Genomic DNA, 12039 nt, shown 5'->3' with positions numbered 1-12039 from the left:
CATATAGATTGTCTCCATATAGATTTCTGTAAAGAAAGATCAACAGTGTTGTCTTTGTCAGGGTTGTTATTGCTATGATGAAACACCATGACCAAAAACCAAGTTGGGGAGGAAAGGGTTTATTTGGCTTACACTTCCATATTGTTTTATTACCAAAGGAAGTCAGGACAGGAACTCAAGCAGGGCAGGAACCTGGAGGGAGGTGCCATGGAGGGACACTGCTTACTGGCTTGCTTCCCATGGGCTTGCTCGGCCTGCTTTCTTATAGAAACCAGGACCACTAGCTTAGGGGTGGCACCATCCACAGTGGGCTGGGCCATCCCCCATCAATCACTGTTCAAGAAAATACTCTACAACTGGATGGTAGGGAGACGTTTTCTCAGTTGAGGTTTGCTTCTTTCCGCTAACTCTGGTTTGTGTGTGGTTACTCCACACACAAACTAACCAGACTAACCAGACTAACCAGACTAACCAGAACAAATGTGCTGAGTTCCATCAACATGGAAGGGACAGTAGAAATTAGAGCTTAGTACTTAGTAATGAAGGTAACTTCATGGCATACACGAGGCCTCTTAGGTTTGATTACCAACATGGAGGGGGAAAGAATACATTTCTATTTTTACAAATAAGTGAAATACTGATATCTAGAATGCTATACAACCCTAGTTTCTTTGCCATTTCTTCACTGTCTAGACATGCTGACGGCTCAAGCGAACGAAGAGTGAGAACATTTAAATAAAAAAATGTCAGATGTGATCAGTTTGGAAAATGTATGAGAATAGGATCACGTGGTGTTCCCTGTGGCAAATGCTCAAGCAGTGTTTAAAATCCATGCTCATTCATGGTGGACTCTAAGGGAGCATCGGGGTACATCCATCAACTCCTAGATTATTTTTTAATGGGGAAAATGTATATGCCAGACATGTGACGTTGGCTTTTAGGAACTACTGTTTCTGTAGCAAATAACTTGACAGATGTTAGTCTGAAGATGTACATGGTTTAAAACATACTGACAGACAATTATGAGCACTGGAAATGTTTGGAGATTTAATTATTTTGGGGAGTATTTCAGTAGAAAATGCATTCCCTTATTATCCATTCTTGCTGTGTTTGGATAGGACACTTGGCTAGGTGATGATTAACTTGATCTCTTGTTTCAGTCGTGTTTTTGTTTGAAAAGACTTTGGAGCACACTAACCCAATTTCAAACAAATGCAAAAAGACACTTCTGTTAAACTACAAATTGAGTGATAACCCGGAAATCATAAGGTTAGTTTGCTTTATACAAGACTTGACGTATTGTACTTGTACACCAACTCTTGGGTAGGCCATCTTTCTTTCTTTCTTTTTTTTTTTTTTTTTTTTTGACAAAAATGTCATACAACATGGGCTTGCCTCCTTTACTTAATGTTTGTTTTTGCAAAAAGTATTTGACATTGATAAGTTTCTGCAAGTACTTGTCTGTTTTCTCTAAATCTTTGCAGTTTAAGGCATCTGTCCAGTTTTCTTTGTTATATTTATTTACAGTTGATAACAGATGTAAATCTTGCCGAATTCTTTTTCTTTAGCCTTCTGACTTTGTTACTTTTTTTTTCTAATGTAGTAAAATTAAATTCAATATAGTTTATTTTTTAAGTGATGTCTTATTTTCTTAGTGGCTTTTTTATGTCACCTTTTATTTTGAACACAGCCTAGTGGGATGTTTGCATAATCTTTATAAACTTTTGGAGGCAAGGCTCTCTCACCTTACCCCACCCCTGCCCACCCCAGTGTTAATGGTCAGTTGGGGTGGTTTGCCTGTGTGTTCTAGGCAGTTCTCTGTTGGCCTGCATTGCCCGCCTCCCCCCTTTCCTTTGTTGTATTTTTATTCAGTTTTTTTAAAGAGGCATTTTGTTTTAATAAAAGTAGTTCTGTTGAGTTACTTTGAGAAGAGTATATGATTGTAAAGAAAGGAAGGTGAAGTAGGAGACATTGCCTAATTTACTGAGCTATGATTACAGAAAGAATCTACTGTTCTGTTCTAGTGTCTCGTTTTAAGTGGCTGGAAGAACCAATGGCTGGTTGAAAATGAGACCATAAGAACAGACTTTTCTATGCCTTTAGGATAAAAGGAACCTTTTTTTCTGTTTTGAGTTTCAAGACAGGGTTTCTCTATGTAGCTCTGACTGTTTCTGTAGGCCAGGTTAGCCTCAAACTAAGAGATCTGTGTCTTCCTCTGGAGTGCTGGGGTTGAAGGCGGCATGAGACATTATCTCTGGCTAAAGGAAACCTTTTCTAAGGTTATGAAACAAAGAAGCAACCACAGTGGAGGTTCAGGCTCAGGATGATAAGTAAACTGGGGAACTTAAATTCTGTTAAAAAAATAAACTGAGGGCTGGAGAGATGGCTCAGTGGTTAAGAACACCCGACTGTTCTTCCAGAGGTCATGAGTTCAATTCCCAGCAACCACATGGTGGCTCATAACCATCTGTAAAGAGATCCGATGCCCTCTTCTGGTGTATCTGAAGACAGTTACAGTGTACTTATATATAATAAATAAAATAAATCTTTAAAAAAAAATAAACTGAGAAAGAAGTCGAGGGCTGGCTGAATAGCTAGCTCAGTGCTAGTGTATATGAGGCCTTGGGTTCCATCCTTAGTCTGACTTTAAAGTTGGGGGACGGTGCCTTAGTGGTTAGTACCTTTGTGGTAAGTATGAAGCCCGATGTCTGATCTCTAAAGATCAAGGATGGTGACTGTAGGATTTTTTTGTGGTCTTCACCTTTGGTTGGATTTTTATTATAGAACTTTCTTGTATCTTTGCTGAGTGTGGTGTACTTGCCTCTGATCCCAGTGTTCTGGACGTTAAGGCAGGAGTATTTTGTGTTTGAGGCCAACCTGGGCTATAGAGTGGGTGAGCCCACCTCCCAAAACAACAACAGCATCAGCACCAGCATCCAGCTAACCAACGAATCAATGAAAGAGAACAATTTTTTTTTCTTTTTTTCAGAGCTGGGGACTGAACTCAGGGCCTTGCGCTTGCTAGGCAAGCGCTCTACCACTGAGCTAAATCCCCAACCCCGAGAACAATTTTCACATAGCGCATAGGACTAGCTTTCTTTATTTGTAAGTATTTCAGCTCAAGAAACACAGAATACTGTCAGCAGTCAATATGGATGTGACCAAAGATGTGAGTGAACAGCTTGTAGGAAATACAGAGCGGTAAACCTGACATGAACTTTAGTGCAAACTAAACTGACAAGGAGTGGTTTCAAGTAACTAGTTCACTAAGGCCAGTGAGTAAACAGACACTTATGTGGTCGGCAGAGGAGAGTACACTTGCTCGATAATTTTGAGACAACAATATACAGTCCTGTGGCCAGTATGTGCTACAGATTTATTTTCTCATAAAATAATTAAAGAAGCGCTCATTGGAGTATTCTGTGTAATATTAATAAATACAAGAGAGGAGGCAGCCTGAATGCAAGGAGCTGGGTTAAAAGCATCCTGTGTGGGGCTGGGGATTTAGCTCAGTGGTAGAGTGCTTACCTAGGAAGCGCAAGGCCCTGGGTTCGGTCCCCAGCTCCGAAAAAAAGAACCAAAAAAAAAAAAAAAAAGAAAAAAAAAAGCATCCTGTGTCAGTGACACAGATAAAGGCGGCTTCTCAGAACTAACATGGTAGAGAGAGAGAGAACTGGCTTGCACAGTCATCCACTGATTGGACATGTGTGCTGCGGCATTGTGCTCAGGTTTGCATGCATATACATGCACACACAAAATAAAATAAAAAATTTAAAGTAAAACACTTTACTGTAGCTATTTTAAGCTAAAAATTTTTAAGCTAAAATATATTCAGCTAAAATAAACAAATATAAATTCTGTATGTCTACTATAGCTGTTTTTCAACTTGATTTTACTTACTGTATTTTGACTTTATGATGGTGTGAAAGTGGTAGAATTCAGTAGAAACCACATTTTGAATTTTGATCTTTTCCAGTACCCACACAATGGCTCATCACTATCAGGGACTCCATTTCCAGGGGCTCTGACACCACTGAGCTGTAGCTCTGCCCCCAAGACTTACCTCTGGATGCTAGGCAGTGGCAGCATACCACCCCTGCTGCTCAGCCATGTGGTCACTCACTGCATTTTCAGTGTTACTGTGTTTTCAGTTTACCAGACATTATTCCGTCGTCAGAGTGTCTCTGTTCAGAGAATGAGGCAGGTTTGATTCCATCAGGTGTGAAGACGACTGAGGTTTATTGTGTGAGAGAGTACATACTAGTCCTCTTCAGTACTGCTGCTCTGTGGTTCTGTTCCGTCTCCTCAGAGGTCGTCCTAGCAGTGTAATTACCTGACTGAGTGCTGTGGGAAGCTAATCTCTTCCATCTTACTTTTTTTAAACCAGCCTTTTTGGGGGCAGAACAGTCACAAACACATAGGAGAAAGCTGCTCCATGCATAGGGGGTGCAGAGATTGTGCTGATTGATTGACGTTAGCTTTCCTGTCATTAATGAGGTTAACAAGTGACAAGAACATTTACATGTCAGATCTTCTTTTTAAATCTCGGGTGTATGTATTTGTTTAGCCTGCATGCATGTATATGCACAACATTTATGCTTGATGCCCACAGAGGTCGGGAGGTACCAGACTCCTGGAAGTGAAGTTACTGATTGCTGGCAGTGAGCCACTATGTAGGTTACTGGGACTCGGAACTGGGTCCTCTGCAAGAGTGGCACATGCTCGAAACTGCTGAGATAACTCTTAAGCCCTAGTTGTTCATTTTGATTGACAAGATTTCTATCTGTGTCTAGTTCCCTTGTCAAATACATATATTGAAAATACTTTCTCAAATTCTTAGACTTGTCTGTTGTTGTGTTTTTTTTTTTTTTTGTTTTGTTTTTTTTTTTGGAGACATTGCTGAGCTCTCTATGTAGACCAGGCTGCTCTTGAACTCACAAAGATTGTCTGTCTCTGCCTCTTGGCCCTGAGATTAAAGGTATATGTTACCATGCCCAGCACTTCTGTTTTTTAATGTTCAGGGTTTAATATAGCCCAATTTATGATTAATGCAAAGTGTTTTCTGGTTTCAAGATCACTCAAGAGTTTCTGCTGTATATATATTATATATATATAACATATATATAATATATATACATATATGTGTGTATACATATATACATACACACACACACACACACACACACACACACACACACACACACATATTGCTTTTCAAGACATAGTTTCTCTGTGTAGCCCTGGTTATCCTGGAACTCACTCTGTAGACCAGGCTAGTCTTATACTCACAGAGATCCTCCGCCTCCTGGGTTCCAGGATTAAAAGCTTACACAACCACCATCTGGCCTGTGCAGTTGTTGTTATTGTTGTTATCAGACACTTTTATTTTGGTTTTCATGCTTATATGATCCATATTGCAATTTTCAGAATGGTACAAAATTTTGTGCAATCCTTCAAATTATAGTTGCAACATATGTACCTTGATGGGTCAGTTCAAAACCTTTAATGTGAAATTTTGACCCATTTCTTGGTACAAACTAATGTCTGTGTGCCGATAGATAGCTCTTAGTACTGTTTTCTTCTTGAAAGGTAGAGTCAGGCAGATAACCAAGTTTGCTACTTGGTGACTTTTTTTTGGGTCCCATATTTTATAATTAATTTGGGCCCTTTTTATGTCTCTTTAAAATTTTGTTTTGGAAAAGCCTTAATAGCCACAGAAAAATTAGCTCATGCTCATGTGTGCATGCGTGCATGTGTGTACACACAAAGTGAATCCTATGTATATGTGTATGCACACTTAGGATTCATTGAGTTTGAGTAAGTAGGCTTATAGTTTTTACTCACATTGGAAATTTTCATCTGCTGACAGGGATCTAGTAACATAACTACTACATAATCCTAACTACTCTTGTCAGAGACAAGAATGTTACAAGCGCAGAGGCTGGAGACACGATGGCTCAGTGGTTAAGAACACTGACTGCTCTTCTTAGAGGACCTAGGTTCAATCCCCCAGCACACATGTGACAGCTGACAACTGTCTGTAACTCCAGTCTCAGGAATCTTAATTCTCTGACACACACACACAGGTGGGACACAGCTAAGAAACCAATACGAACCCATACACTAAGATAGATAGGGAGGGAGGGAGGGGGAGAGAGAGAGAGAGAGAGAGAGAGAGAGAGAGAGAGAGAGAGAGAGAGAGAGACACGAACCCATACACTAAGGTAGGTAAGTAGGTAGGTAGATCGATAGATCGATCAATCAATTGATAGATAAAGTGGACAGACAGACAGACAGACAGACAGATAGATAAAGTGTTAGGGCTTGACTGGTCTACAGAGTATTCAGAGCCACTATGGACAGTTTAGTGAGACCTGGTCTCAAAACCTAGAAATGAGGACTGGAGCGCGTGAGGGAGTGTGAGTGTGTGTGAGTGTGTGTGTGTGTGTGTGTGTGTGTGTGTGTGTGTGTGTGTGTGTACATATATCTATATCTACCTATCTACCTATCTCTCTCTCTCTCTCTCTCTCTCACACACACACACACACACACACACACACACACACACGGGGAAAGGGATTCTAATTACATATAAATCAGTTTGAGTAGATTCATCTCCTCAGCTCTCCAGTGTTTTGATTCCTTACCCCCCCCCCCCCATCATTTTGGACAGTTTCTATGTCTTAAAGTTTATCAAATGTAATATCACTAATTCTGTTCAGAAAAGTTTTCAATTCAGATATTTTAATGATCTCTAGAAGTTCAATTTGGTTCTTTTTTTTTTTTTAATTTTATTTTCCACATCTTATAATATGGTCATTTTTTTTTGTTGTTGTTGTTGTTTTTGTTTTTTCTACATGAACATTTTGGAGCAGAACCATTAAATTGGTTCTTTTAAAATGCGTTTATATATTAGTTTTGTCATTTCTGACTCTTGTAAGACTCTTCTTTCCTTTTCCTGCTTTTTACCTTTGCCTGCTTATTTTAATAAGTTTGACAGACATTTGTGAATTTTAACCCTTTGTAAGTATAGATTATTTTACTCCTTGAAGTATTCTTGAGCTTTGCCTTGATACATAGTGAATTTACTGGGGAAAAAAATTAAATCTGTTATACTTTTAAGCTTCTTTTCCCTTGAATACTGGAGAACCTTTAGTGTAAGGCTAATTTTGTCCCCAGATTGTGGCCATTCTCTTAGTCCTGGCTGGTATTCTGCCTATTAGGAATTGTTCTATTCTTGGTACTGTGTGAATTCTGGGGACTTACACTCTACCTCCTGGCTCTTAGCCTCAAATTTATGTCTCTGCTGATCAAAATGATCAGAGCTAAGGACTTGAGGGGAGCCCTGCCCATCTTTGGAGCTCTTCGTGTGCGGTTCTGTTTCTTCTGCTTACTAATACCATGAATTTTGAACACCTTGGTCATACTGAGTTTTCGTTCAGGTCTCCTCACATATTACTGGTCTGAGTTTAGTTTTTCTCTTTCTTTGCTGTTGCCTCAAAACTTTGGCTGGACAATTACAGGGCTCATCTTGTTTTCCTCATAGTGGTTCATTGCTCTAAACTGCCTCTCTCAGTACTTGAAAATTATTCCTTTATATTTGTCCAGAGCTGTTGTGTTAGTTGTTCAAGGTGGGTCATTTTGTTCCCTATTATTGGTCATAGTTAAAAGCAGTTGCTTATGTAGGATCCACTGGTACTTTGAAGGGGTGCTGAGAATCTCATATGTGTAAATGTTAGATGAGGTTATTATTATCCCCAGATGCTTATATTTAGGTCTTTTTTAAAGTTGTTCATATTACAGGGTAGCTTCTAAATCATTTCAAAGAGCAAATGACATAGAAAGGAACACATTGATTTAAAATGCCCCAGTCAGTGCCGTTTGGGTGTTGATAGGTGGAGTAAATACAGAATTTAATCATATTAAATGATCATTCCTGAGTTTGATATGCTACATTCACACTTTGTTGAAAGATAAATAAGTACATTAAAAAGTTAATACCGTTAACTGATTACATCATAGATACTGCAAATATTCAACTACTATCCAAATAGGGATAATAGGTGTACTTAAAATGGGTACTAGTAGGAAATTGGATAAATGGTCAGGTGACATTTTAATTAAAAAAAAAAAGCAACATCTCATGAAACCTAGATTCTATAAAATTGCTGTTTAAAGTCAAGGTGTGTGTGTGTGTGTGTGTGTGTGTGTGTGTGTGTGTGTGTGTGTGTGTGTGTAGATGCATGTGTTGGAGGAATGTGTGCAGGAACACATGAACTTGTGTGTCGAGGCCAGAGAACAATCTTTGGTATAGTTACTCACTAGCTGTATACCTTTGTTTTTGAGACAGGGTCTTTCATTGGCCTGGAATGTGCTGATGTAGGCTAAGCTAGCTGGCCAGCCATCCAGCCCCAGAGATCTACCTTGTCTCTGCTTCCCCAGCCCTGGAGCTTCAAAGATGAGCTGCACACCTGGCAGCTCATAATTAAATGTGTGTTCCAAGCATTAAACTTAGGTCCTTATGCTTACAACGCAAGCACTTCATCAACTGAGCCATCTTTCCAGCCCAAATTTGATTATTCATGAGTGGTTTAGTTATATGGATGACTCTAATGTCTAAGATGAAAATAAAGATTCCAACTAAAATTATTTCCTAAAATGTGATTGTTGTTAAATATATATCAAGCTGACTCGAATTTAAGCTTGGCTTTTTGGCTATTCTATATCATATAAGTTTAGTTGGCAAAGGTATTTCAGAGGTTTTCTTGGGGAAATGAGCTCTCATTTTCAAAATCAATTCAGATTTTCAGTTTTGTAATTGTCTCCAATTAGAAAGGGTATTCAGGGTTGGGGATTTAGCTCAGTGGTAGAGCACTTGCCTAGCAAGCGCAAGGCCCTGGGTTCAGTCCCCAGCTCCGAAAAAAAGAAAAGAAAAAAGAAAGAAAGAGAGAGAGAGAGAGAGAGAGAGAGAGAGAGAGAGAGAGAGAGGAAGAAAGGGTATTCAGTCATCAACACATACTGAGGGTTGCTTAAACTGTGGGCACGATATCGAATCCATAGGTGATGAGGATGGAATAGTAGGTACAGGAACATTCTTGCATTTTTGCCCTGGTTGGAACTTAGAGTCTATTGAGTATAAAAATTATGGCAGAAGTAAGGGAAGGACTTTTTTTTTTTTGGTTCTTTTTTCCGGAGCTGGGGACCGAACCCAGGGCCTTGCGCTTCCTGGGCAAGCGCTCTACCACTGAGCTAAATCCCCAACCCCAGGGAAGGACTCTTAGTACCACTGTGTGTTTTATAAAAAGGAAAACTGAGTTGCCCCCCAACCCCCACCTGGAAAGAAAAGGACTGGTTATATAGCTCATTAATGGGTTCAACCACATTTCTGATTGGCTATAGGGATTGTCTCACATCTGCTGTAAGGAGGTCTGCCACACTGAGGAAGATCTTCCCTTTCTGGGCAGGACTATTCCTGGTATCTTAAAGTTTCATGAGAGAAATTTCAGAACACTAAGAAAGAAACCAGTAAATTCTTCTCAAAATACAATGCCCTGTCAGTACTTGAATATTGCCTTCATTGTTTTAAAACAATCATTTTGCTTTAGAAAATGATAAATTTATTGAAGGGACCAAAATTGCAGACAGTGCTCTTCCTTGCTGTGTGCTCTCCTAGGGGAGTCAAATGCTTATGAAAGGGAAAAGCACATGGCTTCTCTGTGCCCTTCTCTTCTCTGTGAGCCTCTCCAGCTCTGTGCTTAATGATCTTGAGGGACAGACACCATTTAAAAAGTTAGGTGAATTCTAGGTTAAAAAAATGCTTACTGAGGAGTTTGAAATTACAGTTGTAACTGCCTCTCTGTAGTGCTCCCTCCCTCTACCTGAGGTACAAGGAATTGGGTGAAGTGGATTTAGTAATACAATAAAGTGACAATGTCTTCCCTGATAAAATGTTATTTATTTTGGTAAAGAGAGAAAGTGGAAGTTTTAATGATACTTTACATGATTGCTTTGTTCTTCCCGCTCCCCTTCTCAAAAATAACACTTGGAATATTCCATTCATTACTGCCGAGAAAGTCATCACTTCACGGCTGCAGCTGCTGAGACGGCTTGGTGGGAGAAATGTTTGCTTGCATTTTTCTAGAGATTCTTTATTAATTTTTGGCTGTTCTTTGAATATCCAAACTGTAGCAAACAAGGAGAAACAGATTTAAATTTGTGTGGGGGAAACCTTCTTGTGGGGCATTTTATCAGATGACTCCCTGGCAACGTACCCTGAAGAGAGGGATTAATGAGGTAGCGTCTGAAGCAGCAGTGGGCTCTCACGGAATCAACCCGCCAAGTTCCACAGTGTTCTGTTGGATAATTTCAAGTTCTTCAGACACAGATTACATAAAGAAGATTGTAGGGCACGTGATGCATTCTGGCTTCTTATATTTCAGATAGTAGAAAAATTGCTAGCTCTAAGAATGGATCCTGGTGAGATCTTGGCACAGTCATAACTTTTCATCTATGATTTTATCTAACAACTTTATTTAAAGTTTTGTTGTCGTTGTTGAAATAGGCATTTTGACTAGTTCTGCTTAGTGTATAAACTATTGTAATGGTAGAATAATGGATTGCCTGTGCATTGTAACCACAAAGGTAAGATATGGTATGATTTTCTGTGTTCATTTTTTAAGATAACCATTGTTAGATGTTTGAAAACAGATCTTGAATCTATGTAATGCATAGTTAGCAAAGGCAATACTTTGAAATGTATTTCAAGTAGATTAAAAATAGTGTGTTAAAGGGATTATTTTTTCCTCTGAGATTTACAGGCAGCTTCCCCCCAGCACAGATCTGGAAAGCCTTGATGTGCTCAGCTCTCAGGTCCTGAGCTCTCCTCTTCCACTTGGGCATGTCATGTTAGCTGCAAGGGGTAGTTCATTTTGCAAACAGTTTCTGAACTCTGTTTTAGACAGTCGGGTTCTTGATGTGTTGCTGGGTAGAGCTGGGTCTGGACTGCGGACCCTGACGTGCTCAGGCACTTCCTGAAGCTTTAAGGCTGCTCTGCTTCTGTCCCGGTGCAGCACATCTCACTCCGTGTCCAAGCAGGCTGCTTGGGTTATACATTCAGTGCTTACATTTAAACTTTAGGTTTGGGTTTTCGAGACAGGAAGTACCCATTTTGGTTTTTGTCTCTACATGTTAATGTCATATAGTGATTTTTAAATATAATTGTTGAGACTTTAAGATTATGATAAGTGATAAAAGAATAAGTATTTCTGAAAGCAAGATATTACTACTTCTGTGTAATGAATTAGTTCTCAGAAGAAAAGTGTTCGGAAATGATGGCATCTTGGTGTTTGTTTCTGTTTTTGTTGCATACAGAGCTTTGGTTCAGGTAACGCCCGCGGTCAGACACCAGTGCGCCCATGAGACGGCCTGTCCTCCACTGCCGTGCAGGACTTTGATTTGTTTGTGTTTTCCTTTTTTTTTTTTATATCTGTGTTTGGCTTTCTCTTGTGAATTACCTTGTGTAGTTTCATTTAGTTTAATTTTTTGCTTCCAATATTATAGCAAAGTTATTTGATATCTCTCTTTAGTCTTAATTTGACAAAATTAGATTTATTTTTGCATTCAGCTTTTTTAAACAGAAGAGAACGGTTTTTATTGCTTAAAAACTGTTGGATATAATCATTCACCTTAAAATATTTATAAGTTATTATGTAACCATGAAAACAAAAATAGGAAAATATGTAGGTTGGAAAAACATTTGTAGTTTTGAAAATGCTAAATTAGAATTATTCTATGATTAGAAATAAACCCTTTGAACATTTTTAATCAGTTGCTATAGCAAGATGAGCAAAATTTTTTCCTCCTCCACTAAAGACTTTGTGCATGCTCCCTTCCCCTTTTTGTTTTCCTTTCTAGGGTCCTTTCAGATTTTTGGGGAGTGTTATGGTGTATAAAATCTGACAGTGTAGTTGCTATAATTCTATCGTGTTAATACTAAATACCTCAAGTAAAATTTTTTTCGTCACCCGCCTCTCCTTTCTC

At 39.1% G+C, this 12039-nt stretch overlaps 1 protein-coding gene across 43 annotated transcripts in view; it reads left to right on the top strand.

Annotated features, from left to right (window-relative positions):
* Dlg1 (discs large MAGUK scaffold protein 1) overlaps nt 1-12039 on the top strand; it is a 191584-nt gene that overhangs the window by 17002 nt on the left and 162543 nt on the right. Inside the window, exon 1 of one of the 43 annotated variants that reach the window (XM_087575516.1) lies at nt 10064-10641. In XM_087575516.1, coding sequence (XP_087431642.1) covers nt 10612-10641 — 30 coding nt within the window. In that variant the 5' untranslated portion in view covers nt 10064-10611. 43 annotated transcript variants of the gene reach the window in all.

This window comes from Rattus norvegicus, chromosome 11 (assembly GCF_021556685.1).
Source record: "Rattus norvegicus strain SHRSP/BbbUtx chromosome 11, alternate assembly SHRSP_T2T, whole genome shotgun sequence".
NCBI lineage: Eukaryota > Metazoa > Chordata > Mammalia > Rodentia > Muridae > Rattus > Rattus norvegicus.
The sequence above is the reverse complement of the archived record's forward strand: the minus strand, read 5'-3'. Positions and strand labels throughout refer to the sequence as shown.